The following is a 24095-nucleotide window of genomic DNA, read 5'->3' on the forward strand; positions in this document are numbered from 1 at the left end:
ACACACTTCAGTCCATCTACCTTACTACTTTTACAGACAGTATTCTGCTTCTCCTTCCCCAAAGCCTCTCTACCTGTTTGATCTAACTTTTCCCCATTCCCTTCTTCCTCTGACCTACTCCTCCGGTTCCCTTCCCCCTCACAAACTAGTTGAAACCCTCCCGAACCACCCTAGCAAATCTCGCTGCAAGGATATTGGCCCCCTTCTAGTTCGGCCACACTTTGTACTATTAGTTCTGCACACCAGTTGGTAATCTTAATATTACTTAAGTCCTGCTTGCAAATCTTTAATCCACTTGCAGATCATTCTTTGTTTGGCATTGGAGCCCAATGATTCAATCAAAAATCAGGTTCAATTTAAAGGGACTGAAGGTTTTATTGCCCTTTCCTCATTAAATATTTGCTCACCTACTTCAAGCAATATTGGCAGCAAGACAAATCTTAGTTGGACAAAGCAATTCATTCAGGGATCACTCAACTACCATCACACCACCCTTCAACATTCATGGCAGGACCCTGGTAAATGGACAACTGAGAAATCATTTCAAGACATGGAAGTTTGCCTTCTATGTTCTAGCACAACTAATTGAAGAGGCTTTAAGATCAAGAACTGGTACAATCTAGCAGGTAGCAGTGATCCCTACTTGTGCTCAAGACCTGATTACCTACAGCAGTTACCTGAACATACTGGAAAGATACCACTGACCACCTCTGCACCTTCCTCCAAATCCACTGGAATCAAACCAAGTGTCCTCAAGCCAACATCCCCAATATGGTGCACAAATTACAAAGCATCCTTAAAATTACAAATGCTTAGGAATCAATATAGAGAAGGAACAGAGGACAGAATGAGAACAGTTCATGCACCAGGAACAGGCATTTGGCACCATCTCAAACCACCTACCACCTCCAGAACCAGACAATGTTTATTTGTGGCAGTGTGGTTTCTACACTGGCATCATTCACCTCAGAACTCAAAACCAGAGTGGACACAAGCCATCAAGTTCTCAGTGTCTGGAGACTACACAAATTCTCATAGTTAGAGTACAAGGCATTAAGTTACAGCTTCTCACATTGTACAGCACTGAAGCCCAGGAGGTAACTGCCATTTGTTTTTGGAGTCCAGTCCAAAATAATGTTCTGTTCCTCAAGACTAATGAAAAGTTAACTAGCCAAGTCTCCAAATAGAAGTGTTGTACAAATACTGAAGCCATTAATCAGTTATCAATACATGTTTAATGTGCCTTTACAGTCTCAAGTTATCCTCAAGTGCAGTTAAATCAAGACAAAACACAGCCAACCCAGAATACAGCAAGATTTCACTTAACTGGTGACTGGTAAATCAATTGCACCAGAAAATACTGGCTGGAACTAACTCTGCTGCTCTTCCATTAAACACTGATGCACATCCAAATGTTTGGAGAAGCAGCAAAGCTCATCCAAATTGTGTAACAAACCAGAGAATAGTATTAAAGATTACAAAGCATAGTAACATGTGCACAAGTTAAATATGATTCAGCATTTGTATTAAGTTTATTTGAAAACATTTCAACTTTGCAGGAGGCTTAGTCTTAGTGTCTGATAAATTCAAAAGCAGAGACATGGCTACAAGAGTTAGTACAAAAACTTGAAAAGGAAGCATCTGAAAGAGGCTCTACTTCTGTTACTTAAAGATCCAAGGAGAATACAAATGCAGTGTATTGATCAAGGTTACTAGCTGAGGGAAAAAGGGAGCTACATGGTAATAATTGAACTTGGCAATGGTTTGAAGGGACATTATTGAATCTCAGAAGTTCATTTTGGCTATTGGTGGCCTCTGGGAAGACTTGGTCTCTCCATCCATTTACCATGCACTCAGAACAAAACTTGCCTAATATGGACAGACTTCAGCTAGGATTTTTAAATTACAAAGCACATGCATTATAAAAATATTCTTTCACAACTGATGAAGCATCAGATAAAGTTGTTAGAAATGCTGCACTCATACCACAGGTTCATCTGACAATTCTGCCAAATGCATCATCTGGGCACAAACAATTACATCAGCATACTTTACTCAATTTAAGGCTTCAGTATGAATAAAGCAATAAAGTGTTATATTAAGCCAAATTATAGTAGCCAGCTCTAATCCCGAATGCAGATCTTTCTTGCTCATAACCTGCACCTGAGATGAAGTTCTGTTTTCAGAAACATCAGTAAGCAGAAAGATGTACTGAGGATCAACAAAAACCAGCAATTTCAATTGGTATGGAAGGATTTCTTTCACAGATCAGTGTCTTAGTCCTTTCACACTGTTTGTGCATGTTTCACTTTTGCTGGTGTGTAGTTTTTGTCTATGATTTCCTCTTGCAGGAACATATGAAGGCAGCGCTCATTCTGTGCCAAGGGATGCCCAGCAACTCTGAAAAGTAAAATACATTCATGATATATTGCATTTTTCAGTGAATAAATTAAACTAACATTTGTTCAAAAGGTTGTGTTAACAAAGCTAAGTCAAATCCAGAGCAATAAACAACCTGCTGTAGGAACTCAGCATGTTGTGCAGTATCTGTTTGGGAGGGGTGGAGGGAGGAAGAATTGTCAATGTTGTTTCAGGTCAAAGTCCTGCACCAGGACCAACCCAAAATGTCAACATTTCTTCCCCACCCCCCCGAAGATCATGCTCAGCCCACCAAGTTCCTTCAGCAGATTGTCTGTTCCTCCAGATTCCAGCATCTGCAGTCTTGTCTCCCCTAATCAAACCTAGAATTTGCTAGTTAGATTGCACTGGGTTCCCCAGAGAGGAAGCTTCTAAGATCTCAATAGAGAAGTGATGGATAAAATTAATGTGGTGGAAACTGACTAGAAAAGTTGGCTATTTTACAAAAAAAAGTCACTTGGTGGATGGAATGCAGACTTCAGGATGGAGAGGAGATTGCCAAAGGGCTTGCTATAATCCTCAAGATACCAGAAGACTGGAGAATGGCAAATTTAATATCTTGTTCAAAATGGCCAATGGATATACCAAACTATGTCAAATTCTAAAGCTACCCTACAACAATAGGACAAATTAAATAGGAGTTATGATGAGCCTGTATAGATTTGATGGTCAATTAGAACAATTTACCAGATAATTTAGATGACAGGTTTAAGGGGATGTATTTTTAGATGTTCAGCAAGCTAAATAGAAGGCCATTCAAGCCTGCTCCCATTTTTCAACAAGGTCACAGCTGATCAAGGTTTTGAGTATCCCTGCATGGTATGGTAGGATTGAAGGCTTTCAGCTCAGATTAGGGTTGATCCTAGAGGCAAGTGGAAATTAGATTCATGTGAACAAAATCAGATTTCAAACAATGCAGATATAGGGAAGCTATTCCCATTAGCTAATGGTTCAAGGATCAGCTAATGAGATTTGTTCAGTTCAAATGTAGCAAACATGGAAGATTTTAGAATGAAAGCTACAGCAAAGGTCAAAAGCAAGCACAATTGTAGAGATAACATGAACTTATTTTATTGTATACAGCACATTTCATATAATGTTCTTGCTAAAGTTTCAACAAAACCTATTAAGGCAGACTGAAGCCACTTCTCCTTAAAATACCTTAAGATTTTTGAAACTAATTAAAGAGTACACCATCTTCAAGATACTCAGGCCACTAATTAACTTGTCAAATCAAAACAGACAAATCATGAATTTAGATTCAATAGAATGTTATGGTTAAAGAACTAGAGGCTAACCATGCAAGGTTAGGAGACAATAGAATACTTTGTTATCAACCAATCCCACCCTACTATTATTCAGATACTAGCTACCATGCAAGTGGTCTTGTTCAAGTCGTACCAAACAACTATCCATCAAGGCAAAAAAGTGCTAGTTCTTAGAAAACTAGTAAAAATTGAGGTCAAAGTTAACATTTTGCCTGTAAGAAAGACATGCAACATGCTAATGAGGAGCCCAGTTGTGTCTTAAATTTACTAAATTTGAAATCAATTACATTTAATTGATACAAGCTCATCCATTAGTGCTCTTTGGGTATAATTTGTCTAGTTTTATTCAGTAAATTAAAAGCTCTGCCACATCTACATGCAACAGTAGAAATTTCAGCCATATAATTGTTGGCTTAAAATTTTCCACTTCAAATGTAGACCACCTTGGGCCAAAAATATTTTGTGGTGGTGGGGGGGGGGGGGGGGGGGGGGGGGTGAAAAGATGAGAGAAATGAAGCACAGGACTGGTTGTGTTGCAAGAGAAACAATTTAATAGAGAATTAAAAGTGGCTAAACCATCTCTGCCCTCAGCCTCAATGGAATCAGTGTAAGTAATCATTAAAAAGTTATTCTGCTCAATTAAAACACTGCATGTCAATGCTATATTCCACTAGCTTGCAAAACTTTGACTTTTCCATTTTATTGACCGAACAATTCCTTTAGCATTCACTACTGTGTATAAAAAGCTTTACTTGTTAATAAATTGTTCAAGTCCTTGTCTTCTTTCTTCTATAAAATTGTCATCAAAGATGCCATCATCCCCTCTAAAAGGCAGCTGACGAAATAGTGCTTTACCAGGCAATGGTGGCACCACAACCTAAGAAATAAGAGGCATACAAAGTTCAGTGAAAATAGCAAATAAGTCTTGTCATACAACATACTTAGCATCAGTCTTCTGAAAGAAAACAGTACATTTTGAAGCTATATGATAAATGGTAAATCACTGAAAGTTGCTTACTTGCATTCCAACAAAGGCAGTTGAAGTCATGGTAATACTTAAAATCATACAAATTAGAGTTTCAATTCATGGAAACTATGACAAAGTAGTAAAAGGATAGATATGCCAACTAATAAGATCATAACTTTTTAACCATTTGTCAGTCATTTCCTTAAAACCCTTCAGTGCCGCAACTTGAAGTACATACTCAGTCCTTATTGGCCACTGATTTGCCATCTGTGGATTTGCCTACTCAAGGTCAGACAATTTCTGAACAATGCACGCATCAAGAAACAAAATCATTGTCTGTATAAATACAGCACTTGTGTCAAGTGACTCCCTGCTATGCACTGCTCACAGAGAGAAGCCTTTGTTCACAGCTGTAAATTTCAAAACTAAGTTACAAGCAGTGATCAATGGAACTAGTCAATTTCCTTTTGATTATTTCAATGTTTAAAAGTTTAACATGTATTAATAAACAATATAATCACATTTGGAAGGCCATTGGAGATAATGGAGGAGATGTAGTGATCTGTTTTCGGTAATGGTAATGTAGAAGGGTTAGGTCAAAGGTTATTTTGTTACACAAATCAAGAAGAGGCAAATGCAACAAACTAAGTGAAGTTAAATGAACTTAGTTTTGCACTGCTACTTCTATAATCAAGTCCATCCACAATAAGTGGGTAAATTGCTCAAGTTTATATCTTGAAGTGCCACAGCAAGGAGTCAGTTTGTTGTGACTATAAGTTTTGGTGCTCTTTAATGTCTCAGAACCTTTTCCATGCCTACTCATCCCAACCATCTGTTGAAAACCTGCTTACCTAAATGCTTCCTAGATTACAATAAAAATGCATGTTCTGATGCAGCCAATTCATTCTACAGCTTAAACCACATACCCAAGAACACTTCCTTCCTTAGCTATGATCTTGAAAATGCACCCATTTCAACTTGTGGTTCTGCATTTATACAAGATCCATTTGCTGCACTCTTAGATCCAATGATTTTAGTTTTGTCTGAGACTCATTGACTAAGTAGCAATTTATTTCTTAAAAAAGGGATTCAAAAATCAATTTAAATATTCAGTAAGTGTCAGATAACCAATTCAAATTTGATCCTCTGAACAGTTTTATATTAAGATAATGGAAAGGTACAAAATGCTGTTGCAAAAAGTTATGAAATTTCATGAGGTAAATTTTACTCTGCACTAATTCTATTTAAGATGTTTGTGCATAGCTCTTCTCCCCTACAAAAAGGGCAAGCTATTTTCTCTAAAAGCAGAAACTTGGAAATAAAAACTGCGCTTTACCTTGCTTTCCCTTTCCAGTTCATTTCTCAGCCATTCAAAATCACTGTATCTTCTTCTCACAGAAGATTCCTTCAACTTGAATATTGGTAGATTAGTCTGAAAAATAATGATTCAAGTTACTCAGAGCAATGAAAATACCTTACTAAGGAAGTTTAAATTGACTGTTGCAAGTGAATTTATCATCTCCTTAGGCAAGACATTATTAATAGTTTTGAAAATGAGTTTAAGATTACAAGCAAAAACAAGAAAGCCTGAAGACTTTAGGACCCAACAAATCATGATTCATGGGGAAGCTGGTTGCTTTTACACATTAGGTTACAAACCATTTTCCTGATAACAGTATAGCAAGATTAAGAGGACATTTAGAAAATCCTTAGAGATTGACAAATAATAAGAAATGAAAAGGCAGCAGTAAGGCCAAAAAAGTCTCTAGCATCAAGAAATTTCTCCTGCCTCTTTCCTTTAAGATGGTTAGGAGGTAGCTACCCACAGGATTATTCTGAGATTACCAGACAAAAGATTTTCTCAAAATGGTCCTAGTGCCTCCTGAAAATACTTGACCCAAAAGTGATCAAAGTGGAGCAGCAGAATTCAGGCTGGTACCAAGAGCCTCAAGTACATGCAGTGGAAACAGACATCAAGTGCAAGTGGAGGAAAGCACATTCCTCCTCCTGCCCACCCCCCCCCCCCCAAAAGTATTATCTACCTACTGCAACAAGCAAACCCTATTCAAATCTATACCAGAATGTGGATCCCACACTGATCTCAGAACCCACTGAAGTGGAGTGGAAGCAAACTCACCTCAAAGCCAAAGGATGGCCTTAAGATAGATGACATCAATTTGTTAAGAACTGAATTTCTTCACTGAGCAATTTCAAACAGTCCAAAAAGTTGATGCCTTTAAAGGTAACAGAACAACCTGCACATTCAAACTCTTTCCAAAACAGGACAATTTGTCCAAATAGCCAGCTCATTTGAGTTTGTATAACAGCTGTTGAAGGCAGAGTAAGCAATGAAGTTTTTCTTGGGGTGGGGTGGGTGCAGTGAGGAAGTGGTAAGGGAGGAAGGGAGCAAATCCAGATTACTTAACCCAAAATTTCCAATTAAATCTATGTTCACTCAAATTTTAGAACCTTGGTTTACAATTCTCTCAATTCCTCAGCAAGCTTTTATAACATTTCCTCAAAGGCTTTCTGAAGTCCATGATATTTTACACACCCCCAATCTGCCATTTGCCTCAATGCCATGCTGCCCATCAAGCACAATAGTCAGTCACACAGCATGGAAACAGGCCCTTCAGACCAACTCATCATGCTAACCAGTGCCTTCCTCAGCCAGGCAAGATGCAGGCAAATAGAATGAGTGTAGAGTAGAGACAATCAATCAAGTGGACTGCAAGAGCTTATAGGCATGTAAAAAAAACAGCAAGAGTAAATATGGGCCTCTCAGTCAATTCAAGAAGTGTCATGAGGAATAAATTCCCTTGTCACTTCCATAATGTTCATCTTCATGGAAGACAAAGCTTGCTGGATATATTAGAATATCAAGTGTTGAGAGACTGAGTAGCTGAAGGAACCAATGCCACTGCATCTTTAACTAATAGTTAACAAGCTGGTAAGTCCTAAAGACCCAATTGATGATCTACATTTAGAAAAGCAGCTGCTACAGTCATCTCCCAAAATACTGTAGCTTGCAGAATTGTACCCATGCAAATGTGATCACTACTTGGCAAAGGGAGGGAGGGAGAGAGAAAATAGGGAACTTGTATAAAAAAAAACTTGGCCCCCATCTCACCACTCCCCCTCTCCTTATACTGGCCTTCTCCCCTTTCCACTCAGCCTGATGCAGGGTTTCAACCAGAAATATTGACAATTCTCTTCCCTCCCCAGATGCTGCTTGATCTGCCAAGTTCCTCTAGCAGATTTGTTACTGGAACTTGGACTTCAGCAGACAAGGGGGAAAACCAGTGGGTGTGGTGCCTTTAGACTTCCCCAAAGGCTTTTGGCAAGGTCCCAGGTTTGCTTGAAAAGGTTAGAGCAGTGGAACTTCAGGAATCCATGCTTAGGCCACAGCTATTCATGATTGATATTAACAATTTGGCCGGGGGGGGGGGGGGGGGGGGAAGAGATGGATTGCCATATCCTCTTCCCGACTCAGGTTTTCCTATATCAAACCTCCTAGAAGCCAACATGGTATTTGCTCTCATTCATTTATTGCTATTTTAAGGATTAAATCGCACATTAGTGCAAATACTCCAACCTAAAATCAAACACAGCCAACTTTTGGAAAGGGTGTCCTCAATCCAATGAGCATTGCAATTTCTGCAATTAAACTATTGCCTGTAGACTTGTAAAACTACATGCAATAATGTAACCTACCATCTCCAAAGGCCATTTTATGGAAGAGAAGTCCTTTAATAATGTATTTGCATTTCTATAAATCAACCTTTTTGGGAAAACCCAGAATGCATAACATTCAACATACTGCTTTGTGCTAACAGCAGCATTCTGTTGCAACAAGACCAAGTAAACCATTTTGTAATAGAGGTTTGTGTCCAAGATAAAGGAAAATTTTTTATTTTTCCAAGTATGGTAATGCAAGCTGAAGTCTAACTAATGTACAGACATTAGATTTAAGACTCCCTTTGACTTCAAACCAATGGTCATCTTAGAATGGCAGCACAAGATGTGCACAGTACTTATACAAACAAAGGTCATATCCCAAACAAGTGATACAAATTAGCAGCAACTGATTCCTAACCTACCCAAACATGAAATTCAGCTCTCAAGCTACAGCCTTTTATCTTTGCTGGCTTTGACTGAGACAAACCCAGTCCATTCAATTAAAATTAGTGAAAGTTCAGTACTGTTTCCCATAAGCAACAGAGAATTTGACCTCAAGTCTTCAATGCTGCTCAGCATTATTTTCTCCTAAACCCAACTATGTTGTATTCTAGCTTCAGATATCAAAACTGCAATGAGAAGATAATATAGATTAACTTTACTGACATTTGAAAGTGTCAGAACTGGCCAGAAGGTTCTTACCATGTTCCTGGATTTTTCTGGTCAGCTGCTTTCTTCAAAGAAATGCAATTCTCCCATTTTCCACAGCAAGATGTTAATTTGCACTAATTATACTTTGGATTAGAGTTATCCAATTTCACCAACTAGCTTTTTTACCTGAATTTTCCTTACTTCTCCTTGAAACACCATTGGGTCTTTGTGAATCTTGAATACACTGAACAAAACCTTTACAACACTGATTACATTAAAATAGAACTCTGCATTTTAAATACCTTCTCTCAAATTACAAAGAGATTAGCTTCTATTTTACTTGGTATAAAGAACAACCAAGCCAAAAGCACCTACCCTGAGCACTTACCTGTGGGCACGGAAGTCTATAAAAAGTTAATCCTTGAAACAGATCATGGTTACAGGTACAATGTTTGAGTGGAGAGAGTAATCCACATTAATTTGCCTTCAAAATTTCCTTTTTGAACTTCTGACACCCCATTCTTTATTCATCGATCAAGAGGAAAAGTGGATGAAGATACCAGTCTATTATAGGAATGCTATAGCTTCTCTTCTGCTCAATTTCATGGTTCTAATCTACAAGCATAACCATTTTTGAAAACAGATTTGTAAATACAACATATAACAATAATATCTCTAGTTTGATCCATTGTATGACAAAACTGATGTGTTCATAACCAGTTTGGTAATTACCATTTCTGTATAACCTCAATGTACCTCCGGTTAGTTTAAGCTCTACACAGCAAATCTTGTTCAAAAGATAGGAATTTAGGAGAACTGGAGTAGCTGTATTGTTATTGAAATTGCTTTGAGCATCTAGATATTCAATTAATAGCCTCTACAATTGAAAAGCTAAGTAACTATGAAAAAAATGTCAGGTAGCATATGTAAATTATCAGGAAAATATCATGGAGACATTATGAATTGAGAGAAATGTAATGCCTGATGTCTACAGTACATTGTTTAAAAGTTAATTTACTATATACACAACCATTGTTATTGCAACAGCTACATCTCACTTGCAAGGAGAAATCAATGCTGCAGGCTCAAATCTATTTAAGCACAATCACCTAGGGCAAACTGGGGATATAGCACTGAAGGACTACACCACAGAACAGGAGGAGGAACAGGCCCATCAATCCACCATGTCTGCACCAACAACAATGCTAATCTGCCTGAGCATGGTCCATATCCTTTATTCCCTGCCTGCTCATGTATCTACATGCCTCTTAAATGGTATCTGCTTCTACTACCTCCCCAGCAGCCAATTCCAGGCACTCACCACTGTAAAACAACTCACACAGCTCCTTTGAGCTTCCCCTCCCATCTTAAACCTATGCCCTCTAGTGTTTGACATTTCCACCCGAGGGGAAAAAGCTAACCATCTACCCTATTTATGCCTCAGTTTTATACACTATTAGGTCACACCTCAGAGTCCAACACTACAGAGAAAAAACAATCCTAGTTTGTCCTTTTAGCTAATATACTCCAATCCTGGTAAACTTCACCTTCTCCAAAGCCTTGACATCCTTCCTATAGTGTGGGTTGCTGGACAAGAACAGATCATTCTGCACTTAGAATGATAGAACAATACAGGCCCTTCAGCCCACCATGTTGTGCCGCCCTTCAAACCACACCTAATACTATCTAACCCCTTCCTCCCACATATCCCTCTATTTTAAATTCCTCCATATGCTTATCTAACGATCTCTTGAACTTGACCAATGTATCAGCCTCCACCACCACCCCAGGCAGCGCATTCCAAGCGCCAACCACTCTGGTTGAAAAACCTCCCTCTGACATCCCCCTTGAACTTCCCACCCAATACCTTAAATTCCTCTTGTATTGAGCATTGGTGTCCTGGGAAAGAGGCACTGGCTGTCCACTATCTATTCCTCTCAATATCTTGTATACCTCTCGCATGTCTCTCCTCATCCTCCTTCTCACCAATGAGTAAAGCCCCAGCTCCTTTAGTCTCTCCTCATAATCCATACTCACTAATCCAGGCAGCATCCTGGTAGATCTCCTCTGCACCCTTTCCAATGCCTCCACATCCTTCCTATAATGAGGCAACCAAAACTGGACACAGTACTCCAAGTGTGGTCTAGCCGGAGTTTTGTAAAGCTGCATCATTACTTCGCGGCTCTTAAACTTGATCCTACGACTTATGAAAGCTAACATCCCATAAACTTTAACTACCCTATCCACCCGAGGCACAACTTTCAGTGATCTGTGGATATGAACCCCCAGAGGGGACATGCTGAATTACTGTAGCCTCCTGAGGAAATAGAGGCGCTGGTGCGTTTAGGGAGGCTGGGGGCTCAGACAGCCAGTGGCAGGACTTACATAGTCTTGTTCACATTCAGCACTATTCTAACAAAGTGTTACCTGAATACCTTAGTCAATAATAAATCATCGCTGCAAGAACCTTGTCCAGAAGGTTGTTTATTTCCTACAATGAAACAGCAAGTATGCTTCTGAAGTCCTTCAACTGGCTGTAAAATATTGACTTTCTGGGAGAAACAAAAATGCCTTATACAGGAAGTTTAGGGTAAAGTTCAGGATGCTCATTCCTTGATTTGCAATACAATCAAAACTAGTGAGGCGGGATTAGTGCTGAATACAGTCTTTGTAGACTACAGTTGATAGAATTTTGGAACCACCCTCCCAGATCCAATGTAAAACCAATCAAGACAAAAGACTGGTCTTTGATCATCTCCAGAAAACACCAAGATCAATTACTTGACTGAGTAGTTCTGATGGAGATTCAGTTTTACAAGTAAAAAGCATGTTATCTATACACCTTTAAGGATAAAATAAATTGCATCTTTCTCCAGCCATTTGAGGGGAGTGGATAAATTTAGTGTATCAAATGTTGTTAATTTATTACCTAAAAATGCAAGTGACTCAGGCAAATGCAATTAGACAGTTTGTAAGTGCAGCTTTGCATCAAAATCCTCCTTTAACATCAAGAACCTTTGAAATGTTGCTTCAAGAAGAGATTCAGCAGGGCATTTGTGGAATAACTTTCATCACCCATTTTGTGGTCTTATATCAGCAAAGCAGCCATCACAGATCCTTGCAGGCCAGGCAGCATCCACGGAGAAGAGCAGTTTACATATCTGGACCACCACAAAAAGCTGTGGGAACTCAGTGGGTCAGGCAGAGTTCCTCCAGCTTTGTGTTGCTCCAGATTCTAGCACCTGCAGTCTACCATCTCGAGTTAATGTTTTTGGTCTAACTTGTGCACAACTGCTGACTGGTTTTGGACCATACTTCTGTTCAATCAACCAACCTTATTTGGTTCTCCAATGTACATAAAACCACATTGGGAGCACTGAAGCAATTCAGTGAATTGCTGCATCATCTGGGAGGGCCATACCTACCCAAGGAGAAAAGTGTAGTAGTAAAAGAGATTGTATTGCTTGCTGTTGCATGACAGTGCTTTTGGGGGGGGGGGGGGGGGGGGGGGTGGCAGTGACAGGAAGGAGATAGCAGAAGCTTAGGAAATGGTTCAAAGTTGAGATCCCCATTGACTATTGTTCAGCAAAAACCATTGTAAGAGCAAGTCTGGTTGCCCAAACAACCCCAGTGTTGGGGAAGCAAATAGTCTTTACCAGAAACAATGCAAGATTGCTGTGGGAATGTGGACTTATAATGGATATTGCTAACCTAATTAAGTCAAAGGTTTGAGTTTGGTAGCAAGTGATGAAATTTGAGCTCTTATGGAGCAGGAAGCAGCACCAACACAATGCATCAGAAAAGAAAGTGACAGAACTTGTTCAGAGGAAACAGGTGAGCAGTCTGTAGTTGGGAAACAATGAGACTGGAGGCTGTGGAAAGATCAGTAGAAGAGGTCAGTGACCATCTGGGAGTCAATGGTCTGATGTTCAGTAGTGGGATCATAGTCCAGATGGTCATGTCAGAACTGGTGTTCAACATTTGAGTAAAAAAACAGTTTGCCAAACAATATTGCTCTTATCAGCAGGTTTGATGACGTTGGAGAAACACCTTAATAAGCAGAGTACTGCAAGCTCTGTGGGGCAGAAAAATAGAGGAAAGGTGGTTAAAAGTGTCATGTTACACAAATGAAGGCATGGTAGGGGTCAAGACTATTGAAGATGTTGGTGGGGGGGGGGGGGGGGGGGGAAAGAAGAGAAACCAAAGCTGAAGGGGAAAAGAATCTGCAGTATTGAAGCTTGCTATCTAAGCCTACAGAAAGCACCAAATGGCAACCTGTAGTGGAACTGCAGAACAGGACAGCTTGAGTGATTCGAGTTCCAACTGGAGTCCTAAATTAAAAAATACCTTCCCTACTTTACCATATAGGGTCTTTCCAATCCTCCCCCTCTACAACAGTTTAAGGTCATGAAATATTATATCTTCACAGATGGTACCTGACTTACTGTTTCCAGCATCTGCAAATTTGCTTTTTAATTGATAGAAAACCCATCATTGTTTAAAATCAAGTCCCCATGCCTGGATGGGATACATCACAAGCAGCTGAAAGTGGAAGCAGACATTGCTGAAAACTATATCAAGTTTCCACAGATGAGAGGTGCCTGAAAACCGCAAAAAAAGTGAAGCACTTGTTCCAAGGGTGCAAGGATGCGACAGGAAACAAGCCAGTCCCTAATGTCCTGTAGTGGAGGAAATCTGCCATCCTTACCTGGTTTGGCCTACACACAACTAGACCTAAAGCAATGTGGTCCACTCTTAACTGTCCTCTGAAATAGCCCAAGAAGTCATTCAGTTGTAATAAACCACTGGAAAGGCACAAGGAAAAAACTGAATGGATGGACCTAGGCACCAGAGACAACAATGGCAAAAACTGCCCTGTTGACCCTGTAAGGTCCTCCTTATCAACATCTGGGGGCTTGTGCCAAAATAGGGAGAATTGTCTCAGACTAACTGAGCTACAGCCCAAGTCATATTCATGGAATCATACCTTACAGTCAACATCCCAGATGCCACCATCTCCATCCTTGGAGATGTCCTGTCCCACTAACGGGACAGACCCAGCTGAAGCAGAGACATACAGTTGAGAGAACTGCCCCGAGTCTTCAGCATCGATTCAGGATCCCATGACATCAGGTTAAACCTGGACAAAAGAAACCTTCTGCTGATTACCACCTGCCAAGGGCATGGGAAGAACAGCACCAGGCATACTTCAGAATGAGAAATCAAACTGGAAATATGTTCAATACTTGCAGCATGTATTAAAGTGTTATTTGGGAGTTTAATGCAATAACAAACCCATTATTCAGGAAATTTAGAAAATGCATTATATTTTCCACTTGTCTGAACCAGGAAAACTTGATTTGGTGCTTCATTTAATGTGTTAATATTCACTCCTATTACCCTATCTCAAGTTCTCCTGTTCAACCAAGTGATTCTCTTAATTTTGGCTTCACAGCCACTATGCCAGCATGGTCACGTCAGTCTGACTATTAAGCAGATGTAGACAAGACCAAGATTTCCTCACACCCAGATCTTCCAAATATTACTTACCTCTTCAAATACCTCCAATGATCTGGCCTCAACAACTGTCTCAGAGCATCCAAGAGATTATTCTTCTATGAAATTCCTACACCTTAGTTTTAAATGACTGCTGCTTATTTTGCTCACCTAGCTATAGAAAGGATGTCATTAAGCTGTAAAGGGTGCAGAAGAGATTCACATAGATGTTACTGGGACTGGATAGGCCAGAGTTTTCCCTGGAGCATAGGAAGCAGAGGAGTACAAAATCATGAGTATAGACAAGGTGAATGGTCACACTTTCCCCAGGGTAGGGGAGTTCAAAACTAGAGGGCATATGTTTAAAGAGGGGAAAGATAGGCATAGGAGCAGAATTAGGCCATTCAGCCTATTGAGTCTGCTCCACCATTTAATCATGGCCAATTTTTCTCAACCCCATTCTCCCACCTTCTCCCCATAACCCCTTATCAATCAAGAACCTACAGTGGCATGCAAAAGTTTGGGCACCCCAGTCAAAATTTCTGTTACTGTGAATAGCTAAGTGAATAAAACATAACCTGATTTCCAAAAGGCAAAAAGTTAAAGATGACACATTTCTTTAATATTTTAAGCAAGATTACTTCTTTATTTCCATCTTTTACAGTTTCAAAATAACAAAAGGAAAAGGGCCTCAAACAAGTTTGGGGCACCCTGCATGGTCAGTACTTAGTAACACCCACTTTGGCAAGTATCACAGCTTGTAAATGCTTTCTGTAGCCAGCCAAGAGTCTTTCAGTTCTTATTTGGGAGATTTTCACCCATTCTTCCTTGCAAAAACCTTCTAGTTCTGGAGATTCTTGGGCCATCTTGCATGCACTACTCTTTTGAGGTCTATCCACAGATTTTCAATGATATTAGGTCAGGGGACTGAGGGCCATGGCAAAACCTTCAGCTTGCACCTCTTGAGGTAGTCCATTGTGGATTTTGAGGTGTTTTGGATTGTTATCCTGTTGTAGATGCCATCTCTTCATCTTCAACTTTTTTTTTTAAAAAAGTGTGATGTTTGCTTCCAGAATTTGCTGTTATTTGATTGAATTCATTCTTCCCTCTACCAGTGAAATGTTCCCTGTGCCACTGGCTGCAACACAAGCCCAAAGCATGATGATCCACCCCTTGCTTAACAGTTGGAGAGGTATTCTTTTCATGAAATTCTGCACTATTTTTTCTCCAAACATACCTTTGCTCATTGCGGCCAAAAAGTTCTATTTTAACTTCATCAGTCCACAGGACTTGTTTCCAAAATGCATCAGGCTTGTTTAGATGTTCCTTTGCAAACTTCTGACACTGAATTTTGTGGTGAGGATGCAGGAAAGGTTTTCTTCTGATTACTCTTCCATGAAGGTCACATTTGTGCAGGTGTCACTGCACAGTGGAACAGTGCACTACCACCCCAGAGTCTACTAAATTTTCCTGACGGTCTTTTGCAGTCAAACAGGGGTCCTGATTTACCTTTCTAGCAATCCTACAAGCAGTTCTCTCAAAGTTCTTGTTCTTCCAGACCTCAACTTGACCTCCACTGTTCTTGTTAACTGCCATTTCTTAATTACATTACCAACTGAGGAAACAGCTATATGAAAATGCTTTGTTATCTTCTTATAGCCTTCTCCTGCTTTGTGGGCATCATTTATTTTAATTTTCAGAGTGCTAGGCAGCTGCTTAGAGGAGCCCATGGCTGCTGATTGTTGGGACAAGGTTTGAGGAGTCAGCATATTTATAAAGCTTTGAAATTTGCATCACCTGGCCTTTCCTAACAATGACTGAACAAGCCATAGCCCTAACAAGCTAATGAAGGTCTGAGACCTTGGTAAAAGTTATGAGAGCTCAAATCTCTTGGGGTGCCCAAACTTTTGCATGGTGCTCCTTTCCTTTTTTCACTCTAAAATTGTACAACACAAAAATAATATACTAATCTTGCTTAAAATGTTGAGAAGAATGTTTCATCTTTAAATTTGACTTTTGGAGATCAGTTCATCTTCTACTCACTTAACTATTCACAGTAACAAATTTTGACCAGAGGTGCCTGAACTTTTGCATGCCACTGTATCAATCTGCCTTAAATACATCCAATGACTTGGGCTCCATAGCCTTGTGGAAACAAATTCCACAGATTCACAACCCTCCATCTGAAGTAATTCCTCTTCAGTTCTAAAGGGACATTCCTTTATTCTGAGGCTGTGCCCTCTGATTCTGACTCTCCTACTAGTGAAAGCATCCTCTCCATGTCCACACTATCCAGGCCTTTCAATATTTAGTAGGTTTCAAAGAGATTCCTCTCTTCACTTCCTCTTCCACCCCCCCCCCCCACCCCCCCCCCCCACCCCCCAAAATATCCTTCTGAACTCCATTGAGTACAGGCTCAGAGACATCACATGCTCCCATGTTAAACCTTTCATTCTTGGAATAATTCTTGTGAACCTCCTCTGGACCCTCATTGCCAGGTTTGTTAGGCAAGATCTTCCCTTAACAAAACTGTGCTGACTTTGCCTGTATTGTCATGCACTTCCAAGTACTCTGAAATTTAATCCTTGATAATGGACTCAAATCTTACCAACCTGAGGTCAGGCTAACCAGCCTATAATTTCCTGTCTTTTGCCTCCTTAAACAGGGGTGTTATATTTATAACAGGGGATATGAGGGGTAACTCCTTCCCCCCTCCTCCACAGAGAAGAATGCATTTATGAAACAAGCTGCCAGAGTTGGGTGCATCAATATTGAAAAGACTTTACACAGGTATACTGATAGGAAACATTTAAAGGGATATGGATGAAACAAATGGACTAGCTCAGGTAAGCAAGTTGGGCCAAATGGTCTGTTTCTGTGCTGTACAATTTTGAACCAGCATTTTATCAATTATGAAAGCCCTAGCAAAGGTGGGAAATATGTTTAAGATTATATTATCTCATTGGACACCACCATAGCACAAGCTGTCTAGGGCTGATGCTTTCCACTTGGCAATGAGGTACTTCATCTACACTTGAGGTGCTTGATTGCAGGCTTGTCTGATAGATCCCACAAGATCTGCTCCAATGTCTTACTTGTGACTTACTGCCACTACACAGTATTTTATAATGGCTATTCTCATTTGACATGGAGACCATTTAGCCCACGATTCTATAGGGGTTCTCTGCATTTTTAAAATTAGACCCATTCCATTGTAACCTATTCTCTGATAGGCCTTTGAACTCCTGGCTCTCCTCCCCATTTCACCTACTTACATCAGAGGAAACTCAGTAGCCATTTACCTTGCAATCTATGCAATTTGTAACAAAACCCACATGGTTACAGAGAACATACAAACTCCACATAGGCAGCACATGGTTTGTATTGAGCCCAGGTCACTTAAGCAGTTCTAAACCAAGGAAATTTAAGCTACTAACAAGTACATATACAAGTATGTGTACAAGTATGTACCTACACTGCCCAAATGCAGAGATATGAAATGGAGATGTGATTCACTCAATTAGTGTCAGCCCAGGTAATTTTAATACAAATGCAGTTACACAAGGGTGGCTGTTTCATAGCACAAATTGTACTGAAGCATTAATTTTGGTAATCTAATTTCCTCAATCACTGCCAATTTTGCCAAGCATCTTGAAAAGCAGAAGTAGACAGCTATTAAAGCTAGCTCTGAAAACAATAAGCCTCAGTATAGATACCAGCCCACCATTCCACGGAACACTCATTTTGCAAATGGTTTTGTGCAAAAATGTTTCAGTTCTCCATCAATACAAGCATCCAAAAGAGTCCCATGCCTGGAAAGGTTAATTTGTTTCTTAAAGAATCAACTTTCACCAGAAGGCTTGTTGCAGACACTGGTGCTTGAGGCAAGTTTGGCATAATAGCTGGGGAAGTGAAGCTATTCCTCAATTATAATGTATCTAACAGTTGCAGCAGGATCTTCCAAATTGATTTAAAGTAGAAAAAGTTATCAATGAAACAAACCTTTTAAACCATTAAACTTGGGGTTTCATGCTGTAGCAATATTTCTTCATTTGCTTGCATAAAACTAGAAAAAGCTGAAAATACTTGGGTTAAGCTGCATCTGTGGGGTGAAACAGCCAACATTTCTGGTTAAAGACCCTCAGTCTGAACTGGGCCAACTAGCTTGGTTTCTTCTCCCACAGATGTGGCCTGACCCAAGTATTTCCAGCATCTAATTCCACCCCTTCTCCTCCCTCAAAATAAAAAGACTTCATTTGCTTCCTTGGTTACAGGCACAAGACAAAATGCTGTCAATACTCAGACGAGGTAGCATCTGGGCAACCATCACAAGGGGGTAGAAGCCCTGATGACCATTTTCCAATAGTCTTTGGAGAAGGCATGGTACTATTGGACTGAAGGCTGTTAATATGGTACCATTGTTTAAAAGACAGACAAAAGAGATTGCAGATGTTGGAATCAGGAGCAAAAAAAGCTGGAGGAAGTCCAGCTAAAAGTTGCTGTCAAACACCACAGTGAATCTGTACTCAAGGTACCACAAAACTTCAATCTGATCGTGACTGAACAACAGAAAATGTGAAAATTTAGAGTTAACAAAAATTGAATAAAGCTTAGTACTGAAAGCATCAATACCACTTAAACATTTAAATTTTGGGGCTAGATAACCATAGGACTGCAAGGCAAAGATACAACTGAATCTTGACTGATAGAGATGTCTTACAAGGATTAAAGGCTCATTTCTCCTGAACAAGTCCACAATTATGGAGGCCTTCAAATACTCAATTTGAATCTGTATTTTTATATTAATGTGACTAATCATTGAACATTTTAGAGCATGTGCAATTTTAAACCATGCTTCAAATTGATGCAAATGCAACAAATTGATTCAATCATAATCATTCAAATTAGAATGCACTGAGAACACAACATACAACAGATTACATTAAGTTTGCAGAATGTAAAACAGCCATGAGACAAATGTTTGCTTAAAATGGACAATAACCACCAAGTGTTTAGTAAAGGTGATAACATTTAATTGATCCAGCTGGAATAAGTGAGCAGCATTTGCTGTAGTGCAGAACAAATTCTGGTAGATTCAAACTGGATTTGTATTTTTTTCCCCCATCCCAACACAAACTAAACATCTTAAGTAATGTATTATACCTCACCCAAGCTATTAACAGACCTCCAAATCTTATCTACTTGCCTCTGGATCAGCAGAGGCTGAGAGGAGATCTGATAGAGGTTTAAAAGGTATAGAAAGAGTAGACAGCTGGTATCTTTTTCCTCAGGGTTTAAGTGTTTAATTCCAGAGGGCATGCATTTACAGTGAGGGGGCAAGTTCAAAGGAAATGTGTAGGGCAAGTTTTTTTTTAAAAATGCAGAGTAGTCAGTAGTTGGTGGAGGCAAATATAATAGAGGCATTCAAGAGGCTCTCGGATAGGCACATGAATGTGCAGGAAATGGAGAGATGGGGACATTACGTGGGCAAAGAGGGATTAGTTTAGTTGGGCATTTGATTACTAATTTAATTAGTTCAGCACAACATGTACTTTCTATGTACATTCTGGCCAGAATCAAGTCTGAATACTTCATTTCAGCTTCATAGGGTAGAAGAAAATAATGCACCTTGGATGGAGTTATGGATTTCCTCCTTATGGAATCACCGATGGTTAATTAGCTAAGGAAATATCAATTACTCAATGCTGTTCCAGTAACTGAAGGGCAAGAGCATACCATTTTTATATATAATGCTCTAAGCAAATACTCATATAATCCCTAAATGAAAGCAAAGAATTTCCCGACACCTTTGCCAATTGTTGACTCATTTTATTCAACTTAACTCATTTCAAGAATCTGGCTTATAGATATACACAAAGTTGTGGTATTGCCAAATGTGTTCAATAATCCAAATGTCTCATGTATATGAAACAACTCCTCCAAAAGATTACAGTTTAATTTTGGATTTCAGTTATCCATAATGAATAGAGGAATATATGGAAAGAAAAAGGGAGCAAGGCAACTTTCATTTCCTTACAATATAGAGGCAGCCATTTGGCACAACAATCCTATGCTAGCTCTCCAAGCAATCCTACTACATCCTTGTAACCCTTCCTCTCACACACATCTATCAACATCCAAATGATTCTCCTACCATTCACCCACCCAAGAGTAATCTACAGTAGCCTTAGGGTGTGTAGAACAGCAGAGCAGCCAGTTGAAACCCACAATCACAAATCGTGTGCAAACTCCATTGCAGGTCAGGCTCAAACCTAATTCAGAGTTCAGTGACAGTTGCACTACCTCCAATGTTACTGTGCTACCCCTGCCAAACAAGCAGTTCCAGAGAAAACAGTGCCCCCACCCGTGGTATACTTAAAGACCTTATTCTGAAGCACAGAATATTCAACTTTTCCTGGTAATAGGTTTTGATAACATCCTCATTACCTATTCTTTTAGATTGCAAATCTACACAGCAAGTGTTTATCATTGCTTCAACTCCATCTCCTCTGACAATGAACTCAAGTGCATGGTGTGTTTTTACCTTAAACCCACTACTGTGCTTTATGGCCTAGATCCCCTTGTGCTGTTACCCAATGAAAGAGGCCATCAGTAAAGGGCTCCTATCTTACAAGTCTTTAAAAAAAAGCATCAACTTCATGGATTCTACTATAGTCAATTTAGTCACTTTAATTTGAATGTTTGTAGAGAACTCTGAACAACTTATCACACTACAGCAAATGACATTGGAATGGAAACTCAGTTAAAGAACTACCTGATTAACAAAAAAAAGGAAACACTCAGGTCTAAAGCAGCTGAAAGAACAGATCAACCTTTCACTGATGAGGAGGATCTATACAAAAAAAATTAAAATAATTGTTCCAAAAGCTGTTGCAAATAAGCACCAATGCAAAGTCACCAACCCAAAATTAGAGTCTTGATGAGGGTCTTTCCATCTCCTCAGATGCTACCTGACTTGCTAAATTCCTCCAGTTTGTTTTTAATCCAGTATTTAACCATTTCTCTACAGATGCTGCCCAATTACTTCCAATATTTTAAGTTCCCTCACATTCTGTTTCAGTAGTAATATAACACTTTTCTGGTAATACACAAAACAAAAGTATTAAAGGCAACTATGGAATATCTTGCTACCTATGGTTTAAAACTACCAGCATGATTACAAAGTTGGTCACCATTTTAACAAAGATTCTCAACTGAGATTTTACTGCCTGTAGTTTAATATTTGTTTGCAATAAACTTCAAAACAGATGAATAAAAACAGCACTGAACCCAATGCGATACTCGCCCTGATGCGGTTTCCTCAACATCATCCGTTAACATTCAAGAGAATAATCTAGAGCCTAAACGAAGAGCACTCGCATGCAATATATACGCAACAACCCGGTCTGCAGTGGCAAAGTCGCATCCTGAGCACGCGCCAGAGTTGGAACAAGGAATAAATTTTGAATGGTCACACCTAATGGTGCACTCCCTAACTTCAGCAATTGCTGGCATCCCAAACTCTGAGCGCCTGTCTCAAAGAAATACATAAGTACAACATTCCGGTCGTCAGACAGGAAACAGGAATTGTCCTTACTTCCCGTATTGCCACCGCCCCTCTGCCCTCCTCACACTTCAAAAGTTTTCGCACAACATGGGCACCAAGGTCCACCTCTTCGTTTACACCGACTCAGTATTTCGTTTAAGCAAAAAGAGATACTGGCTGGCAGCGTTCGTCCTGCAACCTTGTTAAAGTACCAGACCCTGCACTGGGGACAGATCAATTGGGTAGGGGACCAAGCCTCCCCCCGAGGCTCCGCCAGCTACACACACACACCCGTGACCCAAAACTGCCCTAAAGGAGAGAGAAATACCCACCAGCCAGGAGTCCTCCGCAGAAGAGCAGGGAAGAGACAGCGTTGATGGTCGAGAGGGAGGACACCCATTCCCCCCTCCACCCTCGCCCAGCTGGACGGCCTGGCGAGGACTCCCCTCCCCTGCTCACCTTTATCCGGACCTCGTAGGTGGTGTAGCGCTGCCTGCCGACCCCCATAGTCTGCGGGGTGCCCACGTCAATCTCCAGGAAGTTGCTGGGCGGCCCGTAGGCATCATTGAGGTTCTGGGGCTTAGCTAACAACCGCCTGGTGTCGGGCACAGCCTCGGCCATCTTGTTCCCTTTCTCTCGCCTACCGACGACTCCGGTGACGTTTCCTTTCACCAGCCGTCAGCAGCCTTTCAAATGACTGCGAGGCGGGGCCAGCGGGCCGCCTGGCATTCTGGGAAATGTAGTTCAGGCACGGCGCTGGAAAGCGACAGGCCCGATGACTGGGTTGAGTTGGACTATATTTTCCAGAGGGCCACGCAGTCAAGGTTAATCGCTCCCTACTGTCCCTTTCCCACCCGCTCCTCTTAAACCAATTGACGTACATTCCAGTTGCAAATAAACTTCCCTCAGCAAGAATGAGGGCGGCTTTTAAATTATTTTATATGCATGGAATTTGTGTGGAAACTTTGTCAAATGAGTAGCATTATAAATGAAACATTGGAATCAGTTGACAATGCTAATCTTAGTTTTGAAGAAAATGAATTGGTGGAAATATGTCCTTTATTATAGAATTGGTTTGCAATCTGTGTCACCTTTAGTTGTAAATAAATGACATTCCTAACCGTTGACAATTTTTTAACCGTCGTAAGTATCATAAAATATTATTAGGATGTTGTGTCGCTATTAAATCACTGGCAAAAACTGCTTAAAAGAAATCAATGGGGGAAAAACTTCGGCTGAAGTCACACCTGATGTTGTGTCACTATTAAATCACTGGTAAAACTGCATAAAGGAAATCAATGGCGAAGTCACACCTAGCAAAAAGGAAGATCGTTATGGTTGTTGAACGTCAAATACTCAGCCCCATAACAATAATTTCATCAGTATGGTGCTGCTCTATCATTGATCTATTATAAAGTTAAGTGGGAACGTTTGCTGAAGTTTGGACAATGTTCAATTCATTTGCCACTCCTTTGTACTTATGTAGCTGGTTGAGCACATGCTTGCATGCAACAAGACTGAGACAACATTCAGGCATAGGCTGATACGTGTTAAATAAAATTCTTGCCATGTGAGTGCCAGCTAATGACCATTTCCAAAGTGTGAGAATCTAACCATCCTCTCTTGACATTCAATGCCTTCTCCTGGATTGACCAGTAATTTAACAGGACCTTTGGTTATAAGAGAAGGTCAGAAGCTGAATGACTTACCTCCTGACTCCCCAAAGCCTTCCATGATTGCAAGGCACAGTCAAAGTTCAATTCCTGGTTAAGTGAAACTCTAACAACACGAGAACCTTCATTCCATCCAGGACAAAGAAGGTCATCCACCACCCACTAAACCTGTGTACATTGGCTGCAGTGTATACTGTCTACAAGATACTCTTTAGTTACTTGTCTAGGCTACTCCAACAACACTTGCCAAACCTGCACCTCAAACACCAAAAGAAGTGGAATTGACATCCCTGGTCAATTCATAATTTTCATTTACATATTGCCTTTCTTACAGTATGGGTAGAATTTTTAATATTTACTGTTCATTATCATGTTGCTGTGCAGTTTAGCTGCCTGCT

At 40.1% G+C, this 24095-nt stretch overlaps 1 protein-coding gene across 1 annotated transcript; it reads right to left on the reverse strand.

Moving 5' to 3' along the window:
* Positions 1 to 1216: 1216 nt before the first annotated feature.
* snx3 (sorting nexin 3) lies at positions 1217 to 22685 on the reverse strand. The gene is made up of 4 exons (XM_052025134.1): positions 22484 to 22685; positions 5990 to 6085; positions 4439 to 4563; positions 1217 to 2400 (listed from the first exon to the last, which is right to left on the reverse strand). Exons 1-4 carry the CDS (start codon positions 22643 to 22645, stop codon positions 2286 to 2288), a joined length of 498 nt encoding a protein of 165 aa, XP_051881094.1. The 5' UTR covers positions 22646 to 22685; the 3' UTR covers positions 1217 to 2285.
* Between the last annotated feature and the right edge of the window lie 1410 nt (positions 22686 to 24095).

Source organism: Pristis pectinata, chromosome 10 (assembly GCF_009764475.1).
Source record: "Pristis pectinata isolate sPriPec2 chromosome 10, sPriPec2.1.pri, whole genome shotgun sequence".
Classification (NCBI taxonomy): Eukaryota; Metazoa; Chordata; class Chondrichthyes; order Rhinopristiformes; family Pristidae; genus Pristis; species Pristis pectinata.